This window comes from Microcaecilia unicolor, chromosome 7 (genome assembly GCF_901765095.1).
Source record: "Microcaecilia unicolor chromosome 7, aMicUni1.1, whole genome shotgun sequence".
NCBI lineage: Eukaryota > Metazoa > Chordata > Amphibia > Gymnophiona > Siphonopidae > Microcaecilia > Microcaecilia unicolor.
In genome coordinates this window covers 56,692,421-56,712,937 of record NC_044037.1, presented here as the reverse complement: position 1 = coordinate 56,712,937, position 20,517 = coordinate 56,692,421, and the positions used below count along the sequence as shown (strand labels likewise).

Genomic DNA, 20,517 nt, shown 5'->3' with positions numbered 1-20,517 from the left:
CTGTGGCCAAATCAAATGACTCAATGCTGCTAATCAAAGAGAAGAGCACCAAAAAACAGAAAAGGGAAAAACTCGACCGGAGCTCAGGCCTAAACGCGGCCTAGCACGTGCAGTAAAAACAAAGAAAACTTAGAAAAAAGGCAAAAATAATCTAAAAAAATATATAGGGGGAATGATAAAATAATGTAAATCCCAAAAGAGGTGTTAACAAAAAAAGAAAAAAGGAATACACAAAACGACCAACCGAACCAGCTGTGAGGAATGGATAACAGACATGTCCTTTCCTCACCATGGAAAAATAACTGCTGGTTCCTCGCTCTCGTGGCAGGCAGGAAGGCACTTGCACATACGTGATTAAGTGTGCCTCATGCTCATAGACCTATTTTTAAGCTTGTTACAAATCACCGGACTGACAACTTGGACCTCACATTACCCAGCTGTGAGAATTATAGGCTTGTTTATCCTCGGAGAAACAAGAATATTCTGGTTTGGTTATGTTGGTAAAATCCCGAGTACAATAGTCACATTGGTGTTTCCATCTATGGACAGAAGCTTAGCTTACTTTGAAACTAGCTTTTTTCTCTTTAAGAAATATTTAATTTAAATCTCTGTTTCAGTTTTCTTTTCCTTTTTGCGGGGCTAGAGTGTGGAATACATTACCTCTTAACATTTTCTTTCAGGAAAATGCTAAAAACATATTTGTTTGAGCAACAATTCTGACTTTATTTTTAAGAATTTGTTTTTAAATGTAAATCCTGGTTTTATTGTATATTTTTATAAGTATTGTTATGTTTCTTGTGGGTTATAAGTTCATCTTAATTATTAGAGCTTCTTTAATGTACTGTAAGCCACTGTGAATCCCTCTGGAAAATTAGCAAAATACAAAACTCTGATAGCATAATATCTGATGCCCTCGGCAAATCTTTAGCCATGTGCTATCCACCCTTCCCCCACCCGAGGCACAAAAACACTGTCCAGTACCAGGAAAACCCTACAAAAGTCCAGAACTCATTCAACAAGGAGTCTATCAAGAAAACAGCAGCACCGTAAACACTGCAATGGGCCCATGAATACCAATACACCTAGTGGTAAAACTGGATTACTACAGATCTCTGCACAGAACCTCCATGCTAATAGAAAACCTTGGACCCTTACTAAGAGGGTCTTATGCTAAGGGGCACTAGCATTTTTAGCTCACACTAAAAATCAGCTGGCGCTAAACACTGAGATGCCAATAGGAATATAATGGGCATCTCAGTGTTTAGTGCCAGCTGATTTTTGACTTAAGCTAAAAATGCTAGCACACATTAATTAAAAAAAACCCTTAAGTACAGAATAAATTACTACAAGCTAAAAATACAAATATGTAGACAGAAATTAAACTGACACCAAAAAAGCAGGTGTTGCACCTGCAATGTAGGCTCAGTTTCTGTTGCTTACGCTAGTATTTTATAAAGACACATAACTGCCTATTTTGTCTATAGGGCTCATTTTCAAAGTGCTTAGACTTATACAGTTCCATAGGTTGCTATGGGGCCCTTTTACTACAGGCCTAATTTGCGCCCAATGTGCGCCAAAATGGAGTTATCGCCCGGCTACCACGTGGCTGTTGCGGTAATTTAATTTTTAGCATGCATCTGATATGCACGGCTGAAAAATTTGGATGTGCGTACCGGACACGCACCAAATGGCATTTGGCGCGCGTAGGTCATCACCGCCCGGTTACCACGTGAGACTTTACTGCTAGGTCAATGGCTGGTGGTAAGGTTGCAGACCCAAAATTTTGATTGTGCCGCACGTCCATTTTTGGCAAAAATATAAAAGGGCTTTTTAACAGGTGCACTGAAAAATGTATCGGCGAGCACCCAAAACCTGCGCATACACTACCGCAAGCCATTTTCAGCGCATCTTAGTAAAAGGACTCCTATGTAACTTTGCAAGTCTAAGTGCTTTGAAAATATGCCTCTATATAAAATAGTGCCTAAGTTGGTATCCCCTTATAAAATTACTCTCTTACTGTCTAGATGAGATATATCTTCAGGAGTGTGGAAAAAATAACTAGGCAGACTAAACTGCATCTTATGTTAATATAATGCTTGTCAGAGACCCTGTGTATCTATTTGCTTGAGCGTGTTCATATATTGTTATTGAATTCAGCAGAATAATTTCCAGTTAGTGATCATAAGATTAACTTGTCTTGGAGAATATCATATTGAACTACAAATCTACCTTATGATATGACTTCAAGGGTTGCAATTATAGTATTAGGTATAAATAATGATCTACTGCTTTCCAGATTTCATGAAAATTTCTAGGTCTACTATAATTTTTGGATTCAACAGCTTCACATTTGTGTGTCAAACATACATTCAAATATTAGGTCAAAGGGAGGAGAGGGAGAGTGAACCTAAGTTGCATATGTTTTCTCTTTCTTTACATCACCTACATGAGATCTCAGACTCACACAGTCTCTTGCTTTCTTCTTTTTGTTTTCCCACACATTACTCACTTTCCTCTTACTTCCCCTGACGCACAACACTCTCTTGTACTGTCCTCTTACTGTTTCCCTACCCTTGTTACTGCTGCAGAGCTGCAAAGGGGCCCCAATCTTTGAGAAGATGTTAAGCCATGCCCTCAGCTCTACCTCACTCCACCCAGCTATGCCTCAACTGTGTCCTAATCTGACCTACATCTTGGTTCCGCCTTTGATAGACCTCAGCTGCGGCACCACCAAGTTGCCTCCCCCTTGACAACAGGAAATACCTTAATAAAATGTTGTCTCCTGCTGCTGCATGGAACTAGTTTCATGATGAGGTCTATGAGATTTTGCAGTTTGTATTCTAAGACTGGTGCTGCACCAGAAGGAGATGACAGCAGGGGCTGGATTAGGGACTAAAGCAAGTGTTCTTTGCTCTGCTCCAGGATCAGTTCTCTCCTCCTCTTTATTTATTTATTTATTGCATTTGTATCCCACATTTTTCCACCTATTTGCAGGCTCAATGTGGTTTACAATACATCATGAATCATGGAAATAAGAAGAGAATAAACATTTGGTATTATAGAAGGTTTTTGGGTTACATGATAATGTTATAACATGATAGTAATATAACAAGAAAACATTATGAGACAATTCTGGGTGCCTATCTTGAACAGAACACTACTACTACTTAACATTTCTAAAGCGCTGCCAGGGTTACGCAGCGCTGTACAATTTTAACACCAAAATTTTCTATCATCTTTGGTGTGTAGCCCTTTGGGGTGCCTCTTGGGCTTATAGAAGTGACTGAACTGTGTTCCAGGCCATAACCCAGTCATTAAGTCCTAGATAATTGTTTAGAAGGGCCAGCAATTTTACTTACAGGGTACACCAGTTTATGACTTCCCTTCACAGAGTAGATTTCACACAGGTATCTGGTAGCAAGCTCTACAGCAGTAGTTCTCAAACCTGTCCTGGGAAACTACCAGCCAGTTGGATTTTGAGGAAATGCTTAATGAGATAAATTTGTATGCCTGTCACTTCTATTATAGACAAATCTCTCTCATGCATATTCAAGACTGGCTGATGGTCCCTCAGGACAGATTTGAGAATCACTGCTCTAAAGCACCACTTCCTCATTTTTCTCTGAATCGAGCTATAACATATCAATTCCATTACATGGTCCCCGCCCCTGATAGTGAGGTAACACAGTTCGTCAACTAATATAGAGCTTCTTACCTGTTGCACAATGGTTGTTAATTCCAGGCACAGTTGAACAATGTTGTTTTTCAGCAGTGAATATTCTGTCACACTGACAAATGGAGACCTGCCAAAGAGGGACAACAGGTTTTTAGGAGCTCCTATTCATCCATGATGCTATATGATGTTCCTATTGCAATTTATCCTCAGTGTCAATATAATGCTAATTAAACTCCTGAGAAAAGTTGGGAACATTTAACAGCCCATAACGATAGTAACTTGCAGCACCTGATCAAAATCTCTGGGAGCTTGCCAGGTTTCAGGTTCTCTAGTGCTATATCAGAAAGGTGCATTTTCCTACTGAATGCACTGTAATTTACAGATAGAATAGGTTTAGGATTGAACTGAAGACATAATGAAAACCAAATTTCAGTGATGGGTACCTGTATGCATGGGAACCAGAGAGGTAGGTGAGTGGATTTCCTCACTAAACCACCAGAGGGGGTTGCCCCTTCCAGATCCTTCTTTCTCCTAGTGTTCCCCTTTAATTTGCTGCCGCGCTGAAAATCACCCTGCTACAGAAACTATTATTCTGTAAAACTTTCAGCAGGAGGCTGTCCAAGGAGGTTTCATAGTAGCTCCTCTGCTGCATAAGGTGGAATGATTCTAACTATAACTGAGATAAAATAACAATGAACAACAACAATGTGGATGCAGCAGCTGATTGTTTTGGAAGTACCAAGATGGTAGCTGTTGGGGGAAACTAGCTTCAACTTTTTGATGTCATGCCGTCTCCTGTCTTATTAAACCTTCTTGGTGCTGTCCTGTACTCAAGCACTGATGGACTTTTTTTGCCCTCTCCCTTCTCTGGCATACACTTCCTATCACCATGGAAATACAATATGAAGGGTGGAGCAAAGCCAGTGAAATTACTTATCAGAAAAATAATTGTTGCAGGGCAATCTATGCACACATGCGAAGAGCCCTGATGAAAACATAATTGCAGCAATTCTGTGGCACTTACCAAATTTGGTGTCAAAAGCAGTTATCTATGTGGCCTATCTCTAAACGTGGGGCTGGACACAGCAGAATGTAGTAGTTCCTGGCTGCTCAAACAGAGCTTACTTTTATGCTTTATTCAGTTCAAACAAATTATATCCCCAGGAATTTAAATGTGTAATACCCAGTTTCAATTCACTTCCTTGTGGCAGACAGAAAGAGTTAAGAACAAGACTTTAGAAGAAATGAAACTAAATATGACATCAGCAACTGAAGATTTTCTAAGGCGCCATTCACTTCATGTACCGAATGTTGATTGTAGTCACAGTGGCTGAGATTAGATGGCATTTTGGCAAATAACATAAAACATAAGACTATAATAAATGCATCTTGCCTCTAAACAATCATCTTCAGCGCATACCTAAATTAAGGTGAAGAATGAAACATAAAAGATAATGATGTATATAATTCCAATCTGCCGTGAGAGGTCAGAAAAGGCTGAATTGGGTAATATAGAGGTGAACAAAAATGCACTATTGAAAGTTGCGAGCTAAAACTTCACCTATTATTTGAGTATGAGAAGCCAAAGTACGTTTTCATTCTCCAGATCATGAATTTAAAATATATGATCAAGGAATATTGCTGACCTAGGATTCTGTTAAAGTTCCAGTGACTACCTCCTGAAGTCCTCACTTGTTAATTTCTGGGGTTTCCTTTTCATCATTTTACGTTATGAATTGATAAACAAAATTTGTTAGTTCAGTCCACATTGCCAAATTATTTTTGCAATAATCATGAATACTATGTTATGCCAGTTCAATAACAAGTCTGGAATGTAGTTCATGTATTTTATCTTACAGAAAAAATTTAAGAGAAAAAATAATAATTATAGTGTTCCCACTCTCAAGATGGCTCCTCCTTCTCCATTCAGCTTTTTCATTTCCCAATCCTGTTCAATTGCAGCTCTTCTTTTTTACTCATACTCCAAAAAGATAAGAAGAAAAAAAGACTGGCAGAGCTTGACCAGGGGAGAAGTGCAGCATACATACCCAGTCACTCTGCAGAGTCAATAAGTTTGATCACATTACACCTCTGTTCATTCAACTCCATTGGTTTCCTATCAGGTTCCGCATTTTATTTAAAATTTGGTCTTTGACACATTTGACTTACTATTTGGGAATGACAATTTATCTATACCCTATGACAATTCCCTATAGATTTCCTTCCATCAATTGGTTTACCTAATCCAAAGAAGAAGCATAACATAGGCACTCAGACCACACACTCACACACACAAAAACAATAAAATATCTTTAGTGACAAATAATAGCCGCAGCTTTATTATAATTCATAATCCAACAATTAGCAATATTAAAATTCTCCCAACACTCCAACATGAGAATAACATGGACATTCAGGCTGCAGGTACACCACACACACAAAAACAAAAAAAACAAAAGCATAAAAAGTCAATAAAATATCTTTAGTGGCAAAGAATGGCTGCCGCTCATAATCCAACATGTGAAGAAAGAGAACACAGTTAGCAGGGCTTTGGTTGGGCCCGAGACACTGTAGACACCAATAATGGGAGTCCTTCCCAGAGGTTGTCCGATTGCACCGTGTACAGTGCTTGAAGCGACTGGGAATATTTGTGGACATGGACGGAAAATCTTTTGTTGGCTAAATTAAACAACACGATGATGAGAGATGCTGCTTTTAACTCCTAACCCTTCTTCACTTGTTCAGAACACTTATTTTATCATCCACACTTTAATATTCCCTTATCTCTTGTTTGTCTGTCCTAATTAGATTGTAAGCTCTGTCAAGCAGGGACTCTCTCTTCATGTTCAAGTGTACAGCGCTGCGTACGTCTAGTAGCACTTTAGAAATGATAAGTAATAGTAGTAGTAGATGAGAGAAAAAAGGGCAAGGCACAGATAACGGAAAGGGAAAGTCCTGGCCAAAGTCAGGGCCAAAAGTGACCTCATGACGACGGGAAAAATGAAGAAAACTTAAAACTGGGCAAAAAATCTCTAATGAAATTAAAGGAAAGGAAAGTGGAGGTTCCAAAAATAGGAATACAATTAAGAAATGAAAAAATAGCCGGAAGGCACAAAAAATAGTTCTCTAAGACCGAGCGAATGAGGAGATGTTAAGAAAAAGCACCTTCTCCTCACACAGAAAAGGAACTGAGGCGACCACGTTCGTGCGATGGGTGTGAAGGCACTCGCGCATGCACGGTGGAGCGTGGCTCGTGCTCCACAAACTTCTCATTTAGCTTTGGTAAATGTCAGACCGGGTGATGCGGATTGGCGTCACCCACTTGTGAGAATTTAGAAACCTGCTTTTCCTCAGAGAAAAAAGGCCTTTTTTTTAAAAAATGTGGGAGTAAATGGCTAATATTAAAATTACCATGTGGCTATTACTGCCTGGGTCTTACCGCCACCTATTTAGTAGTCAGTAAGGGCTCACACGCTAACACTCTGGTAATCAGGCAGCATATGGCAATGTGGCCATGCTGCCAATTACCGCAGCGAATGCCCCCACAGTAGAAAACAGAACATTATTTTCTACCATAGGAAATTGTGCATGCCACCTTTGGAACTACCGCCGGGCTCCTGTGCTACCATGGCTGATTTGGCATGTGCTACCCACACGGTAGCCCTACCACACCTTTCTAAAAGGGCAGCTAAAGGTGCTTTTACAGAAATGCAGTAAACACTTACAGTTGCCATGCATTAGCTGCATTAATGGAGGAGTAGCCTAGTAGTCAGAGAAGTAGCCTGAAACCAGGGAACAGAGTTCATACTCTGCTGTTTCTCCACTGCCTCAAGCATATCTTAGGGCCTGATTGGTAAATTATTTTTGCTCCTAACTTTGAGAGTTAGGCTCTTAAATTGGCCTCCCTGAAAATTTACTAAGGCTGGGTGCTTAAATTTATGCTCAGAATTTCACTAAACTCCTGAATTCTGTACAGATAAGGTTTGAAAAACTGCCAGAGATAGCAATCTTATGGCTGCAATAATCAAGCATTTAGGCTGAGGCAACAAACACTTCCAAAGTAACACTAGCAAGCAAATCTTATCTGTACAGAATTCAAGGACCCCTGAAGCAGGTTTTAGCCAAAACACAGTTGTATCAGGGTCAATGACTTCTAATAACTGTTCATCTATATTGTACTGATCCTGTAACATTTCTTCTCTATTTCTTGGCCTTCTCCATTTTCCTAGTTGTTTGTGAGTCTGTTTTTTCTTCCTTTTGTCTAAATTTTCAGCTGAAAACAGGCTGAAAATAGGGCACAAATTTAGGAGCCTAATCCCTTATTTGTCCTGTGTGTCTGTCTTGAATAGATTGTAAGTTCTGTTGAGCAGAGGCTGTCTTTTACGTGTTTTGTGTACAGTGCTGCGTAAATAGTAGTAGTAGTAGTAGTAGTAGTAGTATGTTCTCCTTGGCTTCCGTGGCTGGTGTCACGATTGTTGCAGTTGTCCGGGTCTTGCCGCATCTGATTAAGTGGAACCACTTACTCAGACACGGCAAGCCCCAGACAACCACAACAATCGGTAGTAGTAGTAGTCAATTTAGGAGCACAGGTTTTTTTTTAAATCAGGCCCTTAGATTTTAAGGCCAGTTGGACAGAGAAATAACTTGAATGCATGAACTTATAATTTGCTTTGAACTCAGGTTTGATAATAAATGGAAATGAAACAAAACATAGAAAAGAAAATAAGATGATACTTTTTTTTAGGACTAAATTAATAGATTTTTTGATTAGCTTTCAAAGGTAGCCCTTCGACTTCAGATCAGAAATGAGCAAATGTTCACAAATATCAGCATATATAAGTGAAACACAAAAGCATTCTCATGACGGTCTCACAAGAAGAGGGTGGGGTGGGTTAGGTGAGAGAGAGAGAGAGAGACATTCCTGGATTGTCTTAAAATTTCCTTTTAATATCCTAACCATAAAATCATTGATGCAGTGTTCTATTTTTGTAAAGTGCTGTCCCACAGAGGTGACATCCTGGTTGGCATTGTGATGTTTAATATAATGTCTATGTAAATGGATTCTTGTTTTATGAGCATGTGAAGGATCCCCTTATGCTGAATGTTTTTTTCAGTATGAGTGACTGTCAAATCCTGTGAAATGTGTTGGCACAGTTTGCAGCTTGGTATATTGCAGGGATGTGTGCCATTCTCTTCTTTTTCAGCCTGTATTTGGAGCTTGCATCTCCCTAATTTGTGTTTCAAATCAGGTGGCTGTCCGAAGGCTAGCACTGATGGAGCTGGGAATATCTCTTTCAATAATTCATCCTCCTGGAGTAGTGGCTGTAGATCTTTTATGATTCTTCTCAGTTTTTCCAGCTCTGGATTGTATGTCACTACAAGAGAAATTCTCTCTGTGGTTGTCTTTTCTTTATTCTGCAGTTGGTTTTCTCTGGGTATTTAAAGGGAAAAGACAATATCCTTGGAGATTATTATGGGGTCATATCCTTTTTGTTTGAAGGATTCAGTCAGGAGTCTGAGGTGTTTATCTCTGTCTCTTGGGTCAGAGCAGATATGAAGGTATCATGTGGCTTGGCTGTGTATAGCGTGTCACAGTGAGGACCTGGGTCCAAGTTTCATTTTCATTCTTTGTACTACAGTGCATACCTCTGAAAGTCTGCGGGCAGTCCATGGGTAGCTCTGGGCAATTGATGCAGAGAGCCATATAGAGACATAGGGCTCTTTTACAAAGCTGACATACCGTGGGGCACGCCGAGGCATACTGTGGTAATTTTGCCATATGTGTGCGCTACCCATGTGCAAAACATTTTTTAAAAACCTTTTTTGGTGCAAGGAGCATGTCTGAGGGGGTGGACAGTGAGCACGTTCTGCGCTAATTGGTTACAGCAGCTACATTGCTGTACACTAACTGATTAGCACAGGTTTAGCGTGTGAGTCCTTACAACTTACAAAATAGGTGGCGGTCGGGGCTCACACACTACTGACCACATGCTAATGTGAATATTAGTGCATTGCCATTATAGAAAATTTCAGAAAATCGGTTCTTTTATCCAGCGGTTAAAAATGGCCTTAGCTCGTTGGAATGACCCTCGTAAGGGCACGCTAAGGCCATTTTTTACTGCTGTTAGATAAAAGGGCCCCAGGGTTTCCTTTGGGCACCTGTAGGTGCAGGTAGAAAACCCATTGATTAAAGGACTAAAATACAGATTAATACATGCGTCCAGCTTTTCCTACATGAGCACGCAGTTGTAGAATGCATTGCCACTTGACCTGAAAACAATCTACGACCTAACCAACTTTTGCAAGTCCCATTGATTAAAATAATATACCAAACAATCTACACTGTATAATAAGGGCATTCAGTGCATCTTGGATATCTAACCCATTTCGGTATTGACTTTGAGTGAGCTAAAAGTGTGGTTATCCTCTCTTATGACCCAGAAATGAAACTAGCAATTTATCTGAGTTTCTGAAACCATAGAGTTTTTGACAGGTAATCTCAAATGCTCTTCTAAGATTCATGGAATGACGCTATTCTTCCAAATGTAGTGGGTGGGCCCTTTGCCGGACTGTTGTGTTTGTGGCTGCAGAGGCTAAAGATGACATTTAATTTGTTTTGGGTGCTGAAGGGTGGAAGAAAGAATTATCTTCAAGGCTCTGGTGTATAGATGATTTCTTTCTGTCTCAGTACCTTCACTTTCTACTTGGATGCTCAAATAGAAAAACTGCTGTTCACTTAAAAATCAGTGTTTTTCAAAGTACTAGGCCAAAATAATTACATAAAAGTAAAAATAAATGTATATTTTAATACTTAACTATAAGTAAAAGTACAGTGAAAAACATATTTTAAAAAATTACTTAAGTGAAAGTAAAAAAGTTATTCCCTAATTAGAGCCTCTTTTATCAAGCCTCACTAGCGGTTCCTGGTGTGATAATACCGTCAAAGCCTATTCACTTTGAATGGGCTCCGCCGTCATTGCTGCGCAGGAACTACTACCGCGGATTGATAAAAGAGGCCCATAATACTTTTTGAGTAAAGAGTAAAAAAGTACCACAACTACAATGAATGCAACAATTAACAATTTTACCCCAACAACTTTATTGCTCAATAATTCAATCCACTTCGCTTTTAGTAAAATTAAATTTTAAAAATGACTGTCACTCATGCTAGTGTGCTTCTGAGTTATTATTAAAAGTAGCGCAGCTAAAAAGGTGTTCAACATCTGCACTAGCAGAAAGAAGATTGTTCAGTGTGATAAAAGTGTGTTGCGTTCAAGGTCTGCACTCTGGTTTATAAAATCATTCACGGAGATGCCCCGGCCTACATGTCAGACCTTATTGACTTGCCACCCAGGAACGCTAAAAGATCAGCATGCACATTCCTGAATCTTCACTTCCCCAACTGTAAAGGACTAAAATACAGATTAATACATGCGTCCAGCTTTTCCTACATGAGCACGCAGTTGTAGAATGCATTGCCACTTGACCTGAAAACAATCTACGACCTAACCAACTTTTGCAAGTCACTGAAGACTCATCTGTTCAGCAAGGCATACCACAACGATCCGTAATAGGAACTGCAGCACATCACCATTTACCTGATATTCTGAATGTTATCTCTCTATAGCTGATTGCTTAATTCTATTATGTCATCCATGTTCTTTATGTAATACCAATTGTATCTTTCACTCTGGTATGGCGAATGCCATGACGGAATATTGTAAGCCACATTGAGCCTGCAAATAGGTGGGAAAATGTGGGATACAAATGCAACAAATAAATAAATAAAAAGTTCCTTCAAATCAGGCCAGGCTGCAATATTATCGATATCTTAACAAATGTTTTCCTGTACTTCTTTACAAGTAAAAGTGACGAAACATTTACTTAAGTATAGTAACTAGTTTCATTTAGGGGTGTGCTAATGAATTTAGCACACACTAATGATTTGGTTGTGCTAAATGATAAGATGCTCATTATATTTCTACGGGCATCTTATCATCTAGCATGCACAAATCTTTAGCACACGCTAAATCCATTAGCACAACTTAGTAAAAGGAACCTTTTTCTTCTGTTTGTTTGTAAAAGGCTTTTTGTTTGTTTGTTTTTTTTGGAATATTTGTCTCTCGGCTGTGTTTGTATACATAGATGAGTGTGATTTTATTAGGCAGACAAACAGTACTCCACCAAAATATAGTAGCAAGCGGCACACTATTAGCCACCAAGTTCATAGAAAGGGCCTCTTTTACAAAGTCGCACTAGAGATTCCTGTGTGGAAAATGAGAGGAAGCCTATAGGAACTGAATGGGCTTCCTCTCATTTGCTGCACAAGAATCACTAGCATGGCTTTGTAAAAGAAGCCCTAAATTAATTATGACCAGTGGAAAATAAATCTGTTGGCTGCCTGCTTTGTAAATATTCCATCACTGTTTCATTATTGCTACCAAGTATTACAAATTATGGGCATTTGTTTTAAACTTTGATTGTTTTAATTTGTTTATCCAGATCTTACATGCACATAGTATTGCTTGTTAGACCCAAAGGCAAAACCTAAGGGTGGTTAAACAATTTGGTATAAACTGTGATGTGCTGTACAAGTTGTTGTTTACTTTTGCAACATGTGTTTGGATGCCTGTTCTGGTGTGTACATGTGAATGTTTGAATAACTGTCTATACCTATGGCTATGATTTCTGAGCACACTACATCATTAAAGGACAGAGTTTTAAATGCCAAATTGGGTATATATGCTAATCTCAACTTCGCTAAATGTTTCAGACATATCCTTCTACTTGCTTCCATGATGATACTGAATTCTATTATTCTGTCGCACTGTATTTCCAATTATAAGCCACAATGAACCCGAGTTTGTTTGGGATATAAATGTCAAATTTTAAAAAAATCCTTTATCCTCCACCTGTTAAAGGCACTGCCTATCCAACTGGATGGTGATGGCACAAGGGAAGCAAGTTTGGTCCAGTGAAAACTAACTCAAAAATACCTGTTCCTTAGCTGGGCTCTAGTATTACCATATTGAAAATGCAACCATACCATGTCTTTGTGGTTATGTTCCACTAATAAGTTAAGGATATAACAAAAGAGAGGGAACGAAGTACAAACTAAAGTCCAAACAAAAAAAAAAAACAGCACCACAGGCCTTTAAAAATTTAACCAAGTCTCATATAGTAAAAGCTACAAAGCACCAAGGCACTTTCACTTTCTGTATATGAGACATGGGGTAAGGAATAATATATTGTAGAGGAATATATTCGAGTTATTCCCCAAGTTTTCCACGTCATCACTGTGATCCCTGACGCAGGTGCTAGTCACCGAAACACGGCCCGTGTCGGGTCTTTTTGTCAAGGCTCATTCATTAAAGAACTGTGTTCCATTTTTAAAGGCCCGTGGTGCTGTTTTTTTTGTTTCTACTAATAAGTTAAACAATTAACTGGCTTTCTTGAAAGGATTATATAACCTTTGGATGCATGACTAGCAACAAAAACACAGATTTATGCAATATCACAATTCTCCATGCACAGCCACAAAACAACCTTTTAGGGTGGACAGTGTTCACAATGAGCTCCTTTTATTATCAACCAGATAGAAGAAATAGTTTTCAGTTTTGGCACAGTTTAAGTCAGCACAAGAAAACAAATATAAGAAAACTATTGTACTACTTTAGGGGCATTTAGTTATTTTTAAACAAATGAGAGATCTGCATGAAACAAATATTTATTTTTATTAATTTGACTTATAAAACCACTTGTCCCTGAAACATGCTCAAAAAAGAATAATCCATTTGTGTATCTAAAATGTAAACTTATAGAAAAGAGAAGAAGTGAAGATGTGATTCCATGTGCCCCGATGAAAGGAGAGTTTTAATTTTACTTCCATTTAATTTCAATATATTCCATCTTTATAACACCAGGTGCCCTGTTTGTTAAGCTGCGCTGTAGGCGCGCTAACATTTTAACGTGCACTAACAATAGAGGCACCCACGGATTTCTCTAGCATTAGTGCATGCTAAAAATTAGCACAATGCTAAAATGTTTGTGCGTTTACAGCGTGGCTTAGTAAACAGGGCTCCAGGTTTCCCAAGGCAGATGACAACAACAATTAAGATGAACCCATCAGGAAACAGGATATCCTCACTTAAATTTGGCCACATATTACTATATTCTATAGAACAGTGTAGAAAACGTAGCACAAAATACAGAGTTTATTACTGCTGTTTCTACCAGCTACATTAATTTTTAATCCGTTTTAGTACTATTCAATTTTATTTCATGATATATATCTAGATATGGGAAGCTTTCAAATAAATAAAAAAAGCTGTCAAATAAGTTAAAAAAAATCCTTTATCCTCCACCTTTTATGGCACCGCCTATCTAACTGGAATAGCTTTAGACTTTTTACAGATGGACCACATATAGGCAGTCCGTTATTTCTAGTAATCTTTTGCTATTGTTTTCAATAGCATTTGCTATTGTTTTGAGTGAAATAAAGATTACTTGTTTATTATGTTACTGAATTTGTATTTGTTGTGTTTTGTTATATTTTATTATGTGTGTTTGAGCTGTACACCACCCTGGACAAGGGCGGTATATAAATGGTAATACATAAAATTTTTAAAAAATGAAATAAAATGCTGGCAAGATCTGCCTACTGGTTTCTGCCCACATAATAAGACAGATTGGCTCATGTTGTCTCCTGTCTCAGTCTAACCTCCTTGACATAACTCCTCCATTGACATTCCTTTTTTAGGGACGGACATGAACAGGGAGTAAGATAGGTATCATGAGGGTCCTAACAATATATATGAGGATATGATAGATAGTGTCTTTCTATCCCCTGGCCTGGTAAGAGGAAAAAGAAAAAAAGGGAGGTGGGGAATACCTTAATACACTTGAATATAGTATTAGGATGTCAGTAATGCAATAATCTGCAGGTTATTGAGCATATGTATTGTTATCATGCCACAATGATAGCAAAGATAGAAGACTGGGGAGTAGGAATACAGGCCACTTAATACTGTGGCAAACTCAGCCTCTGCAAGCCACAGCATTTGGGGAGAAACAGTTTAGGTCCTCTCACTGGAAGAGGCTGGGGTGGAATAAATATCTAGTGCGGTATGAGTTTCTGGCATGCTGAAGACAAGAAACAAGGTTGTAGAACAGTGAAAGAAAACATAAGAATTTTAACAAATAATTTTGCAGCTCCCTAGGATGCATACACGAGGTGTCTGATCTACTGGAAGAGAACAGAGGTGACAAATGACTTTCCATTTGCACAAAATAGAATTCTTTTGTGATAGAAGAAAACCAGTGATTTGTAAGGTAATATTTAATAATGCCAAGTCCTCTTTGTGGAACTACATTGCATTCATTGTCTGCCTTTATTTATTGATTTAGCCATTGAAATAACCTCTTATTAAAGCTTGTATATGCAAAATTTGAAAATTATGTGTGTATAATCACAATGTTACATAACATAAGAACATAAGCGTTGCCATACTGGGACAGACTGAAGGTCCATCAAGCCCAGTATCCTGTTTCCCAGAACAGTAAAACAGATTTTATGCTTCTTATCCTAGAAATAAGCAATGCATTTTCCCAAGTCTATCTTAATAATGGCTTATGGATTTTTCTTGTAGGAAGGTATCCAAACCTTTTTCAAACCCTGCTAAGCTAACTGCTTTTACCACATTATCTGGCAAAAAATTTCAGAGTTTAATTACATTTTGAGTGAAGAAATATTTTCTATGGTTTATATTAAATTTACTACTTAGTAGCTTCACAGCGTGCCCCCTAGTTCTAGTATTTTTAGAAAGAGTAAACAAGCAATTTACTTCTACCCATTCCACTCCCCTTATTATTTTGTAGACCTCTATCATATCTCCCCTCAGCCGTCTCTTCTCCAGGCTGAGGAGCCCTAGCCACTTTAGCCTTTCCTCATAGAGAAGTTGTCCCATTCCCTTTATCATGTTCATCGCCCTTCTCTGTACCTTTTCTAATTCCGTTATATCTTTTTTTTTAGATGCAATGACCAGAAATGCACACATTCAAGGTACAGTTGCACCATGGAGTGATACAAAGACATTATAACATACTAATTTTTGTTTTCCATTCCTTTCCTAATAATTCCTAACATTCTATTTGCCTTTTTAGCCACCGATGCACACTGAGCAGAGGGTTTCAATGTATCATCAACGATGATACCTAGATCCTTTTCCTGGGCAGTGACTCTTAATGTGGAACCTTGCATCACATAGCTATAGTTTGGGTTCCTCTTTCCCACATGCATTCCTTTTGCACTTGATCACGTTAAATGTCATCTGCCATTTGGATGCCCAGTCTCCCAGGACCATCTCTACATCATTTATAAATATGTTAAAAAGCAGCAGTCCCAGCACAGACCCCTGAGGAACCCCACTATCTACCCTTGTCCATTGAGAATACTGACCATTTAACCCTACTCTCTGTTTTGTATCTTCTAACCAGTTCTTAATCCACAATAGTACATTACTTCCTATCCCATGATTCTGTGATTTCCTCAGAAGTCCTTCATTATGCTAGGGGTGGAGGGTAAGAGAAAGGGAGTTGTAAGGCAACGAGAACTGGGGTGGACTACAAGAGGAGAGAGGGAGAGGAGATTCTGGAAATGGTGGAACCATGTAGGATAGGTCAAAAGAGGAGTGGCAAGAAGATGAATGAGAAGAGAATAGTGAGTACAGAAGTAGAAATGTGGCAATAGGGAGTAGATGAAAAGAAATAGTAGGCTGCGGAAGGAGTGGATGGAAAATGGGCCAGCTAGGGACTGAGAGGAGATGGATAGCAGCAGAAAATTAAAAATAAGAAGTGTGTGAGAGAGGGTGAAATTTGAGTGGACAGAGGCAGAAAAGAAAAAAGAGGGAAAGAATCTAAATGTTAGAGGCAGGTGCAGTGAAGGAATGGAACAAGAGAGATGAGAGGAGAGAGAAGAAAAGAAAAAATAGCAGACACTAGAAAGAGAATTAGCAGAAGATAAACGAGAAAACAGAAAAGAGAAACTGGGACCAAGATCGTGGAAAAACAAAATATCCAGGCGTCAAAGGGAGAAAAAAAGTATTTTATTTTGAATTTATTAACTGGAATAAGTTAGCTTTGGGATATGTGCATCACAAATGGTTTTTGCATTGTATTCATTGGCATAGCCAGATGGCTGATTTGGGGGGAAGGGGCTTGAGCCCAAAATAGGTGAGCACCAAATTTTCTCCCCACCTGAATGCAAAATATAAATACTTGAGCTAGCAGGGATTCTCAAACCACACCAAATGAAGACCTCCTCCTCCAGTCCAGCAGCCAAAAATTTCCAAGCTCTGCAGCTGGTGGCAGTATCCCTGAGTTGCCACTGCATGTTTGGTTTTCATGCATGTGTGAAACCTGAGCAGGTTCAGGGAGGGAGGGTGGCAGCAGTTTTGAAATACTGCTGCTGGCTGCAAAGCTTGGAAAGTTCTGGTCCCTGGACTTGAGGAGGGGGAGGAGGTGGTCATCAGCTGGTGAGGTTTGAGGATCCCCATCAGCCATAGCAAGGCATGTTAATTTGGGGGGGGGGGGGGGGGTTATGCCACTGATTGTGTTCAGAACAAAATGAAGTGCATTTCTGTTTTTATTTCTCCAGTATTATAGTTTAACTTCTTGGGTTTCCCCAGTTCAGTTTGGTGTTCATATTTCTAGGTGTGATCCATTGTTCTGTATTTAGTGAAGGCTTTTCTGGGGTTTTTTTTGTATGTGTGTGAAGAAGTCACATAAAGATATTTTATGTGTGGTAGTAATAGTGGGTGGGGAAATAGGGGAGGGCCAGGGAGGATAGGGGATTGGAGGCCCCCTCCTTAATTTCTACCCTGGGCTCCAGCATATCTAACACCTTTCTTGAGAGCCCTTTGTGCTTCTTTTTGGCCTGCTTGTGCCTTTGCATGTTGCATTCATTTCTATGGACCCAATAATATATTCTAATTTTAGATTTTAACTGATAAACACTGATTAAGTATTGCTAATGCACAAAAAAATGCATTGAAACATGAATGAATGAATGAAAGAAAGAGGTGTTTGTTGGATAAACTCCAGCAAAACATCATTTTCTGTAGTATTTTCACCCCTCCCCTAACCTCTCCTAACTTGACTTGTAACCTCCACTTCGCTTTTGTGTCTTTTCAACACTGATGACGCCTAAATGATACAAATGTACATATTTGAATCCACAGGTAAAAGTCCCCAGTCACAATACCTGTAGTGCAAAAATACTGATAAACACCAATTATTTTATACTCTCAAAAAAACTCTAATTAGCTAGAAAATGAACACCTAAGAATAGAAATCTTACATATCTCCCACATATTTTCATGGCAAGCTGACTCTTTTGTGGCCTGCACTGCAAAACGGAAAGCAATAATTTTTCTAATCACATAGTTACTGCTGTGAAAATGAAGGCACGGACCAACAGACCTGCTATCAAGGCTAAATAGGAAACTCAGAAATCCTCTTACACCTGTGCTTTAAACCACTAAGCCATATATCACAACTCTGGTAAGAATATTGATTATCAAATTATGGCACTGACACTACATTCATTCCTAATGGCCTTCTTCTCTTACTGATTTTTGTAATAGCAAAGTGTGAAATGACAGCAATTATGCTACCAAAAAATGTATGGTCCATCTACTCTAACCCAAGCTCAATTTTTATACAAGTAGTAGAAACTAGAATCTATTAAAGGTCCTAAAACGGTTATTAGTACAGTGATCAATGTAAAGAGTTATTACAGTTCCCTGGGAAGTAAGAACATTGGCTCTTTGTTCTGACTTTGACCATAAGCTATGAACTACCTTGTACAATCCAGTAAGTTTAGTCACTGAATTTGGTTTACAAAAAGCAAGGATGTAGCTTTAATGTTAGCACAGGTAAGGGTGGTATGCAGGCATGATGGGCAGATTGGAGGAGTGACCTGCTGTACAAAGAGGTAAAAAAAAAAAAAGGAGGCAAGAGCTACAGGACCAACAAGGAACACTGGAAAGTAAAACCAGACCACAAAAGTCCATAATAGAAATGCAAAGTTTATTGACACGAGACCACCCTTAACACAGGAAGAGCCCGATGTGGCCATGTTTTGCCAAAGTAGGCTGCATCAGGGGGTCAATACCATATGCTAGCTGTCACATCTGCCAACAGCACAGCTGCACTTAAAACCACCTTAAGAGGTGTTATTAACTACAGCCATGCTATCAGCAGTCCAGTAGAATGGCTGATCATACAAAACAGCAGCAGCCTTTCGTCACTTCTGCTCCCCTTCGCCGAAAGTACTCCTGCATTGTTTCCCTCTCTAATCAGACCCCCTGAAAAAGCACCCCCTCTCTTTGCAAAGCTCCTCATTCTCAAACTAATGTGATCTCCCCCCACCCCCAACTCTCCTGACCTCCCCATACAATTGGAGGTAATTCTGTTGGTCTGCTTCCATCCCATCTGGAAGGAAGTGAGGAGGGAAGAGCATTTGGGAAAGAGGAGGGAATATGTTTTTAGAGGGAGATGGGGTAGGAAGGGCAGACTATCCCCAATAGAGAGGTGGGGTGATAAGGTGCAAGATGGCCCATATAGGGATGGGAAGTTGCCCTTATATGGAAGGCTGATTCCTAACAGTAGTACTAAAAGATTACCACTAGGGGTCAGTGATTGCCATTTTGAACTTGGCGCCAGATGGGGTGAGAGTAGAGGGGGACTGCTCCAACCTCCTTCCACTAGACCACCAAAGACGGTCCTTGGGTAAGTCCTAGGGTGATGCGAGTCTGGGAGTCAGGGGTAGAGTTAGTGTTGGGTTGAGTTTCGAGTCTGTGGGCTGGGCTTGAATGCAGGTGCTGGCCTTATTGGGGGAATATCATTTTTTGCTGGGTGGTGGGATCAGGGGAATTGGATCGAGGGTGGGGATCAGGAGGGTGAATATGCCGCTGTAGGGGCCTCTTTGCAGTTCCGCTACAAGACTGCAGGTGGTGTGGCTGTACTTATTGCCTCCTCTTGAGGTGGCGGTATGTGCAGACATGTTGTTGGCAACCATGAGAGCTAGTGCATGGTATCGACCTGCATGCTAGTGTCAGAGCCAGCCATGCCTCCGAACCACCCAAGTCATGCCCGTTTTCCCACCCCTACTCACATTAAGCTGCAATACAGGTTTTGTCCTATATTGTTAGTTCTAATGTGCTGTAGATTCAACTTAGTATAAGAGCCCCTATGTGTGATCCTCAAGCTCCTTCAAGGAAATGGGCCAGAGTGCTTGAAAAAAAAAAAAGGATCTTCACGTCAAAGGTCGCTAAGCTCCTCCCAAAGAATATTCCTAATCATACCCTCTCCAAAGAAAATCATGTGATGTGACCCTCAGCAATGCACCTTCTCTGGAGTAGTCTCCACACTCTGGTCTACAATGCATTCCCAGAAATGTTTTCCTCAACACAAGACTATCTCTACTCCAGGAAGCAGGTGAAAGCTTGTTCTTCCAAACCTATAATGGAAGAAGCAACTAACTAGCAAGTCACACAAAGCATGGGCTAATCTCAGCTGCATATACTGTAGAAGGACTAGCTTATCCTCTCCGACTAGCTGAAATCATTTTCCTGCATCTTTTCTAACTTCATTTGTAATTTTTTCTTACATTAATCAGCCTTTTTTCTATCTCCTTTACTCTATCTTGTTTATATGTTCCACCTCTACTTGTACCCTATGCTGTTTCTTGAAGTGTTTTAATTTGTATTGTGTTAACATTTTAATTAGCATACTATTGGACTCATTTTTGAAAGAGAAAAACATCCAAAAAGTGTCATAAA

The 20,517-nt window shown here is 39.4% G+C and overlaps 1 protein-coding gene across 1 annotated transcript in view; it reads right to left on the bottom strand.

Annotated features, from left to right (window-relative positions):
- The window catches only part of LOC115474248 (connector enhancer of kinase suppressor of ras 2-like), a 768,489-nt gene that overhangs the window by 417,324 nt on the left and 330,648 nt on the right, over nt 1–20,517 (bottom strand). The window contains exon 4 of the mRNA XM_030209634.1: nt 3,716–3,803. Coding sequence (XP_030065494.1) covers nt 3,716–3,803 — 88 coding nt within the window. The remainder of the gene's footprint in view (nt 1–3,715; nt 3,804–20,517) is intronic.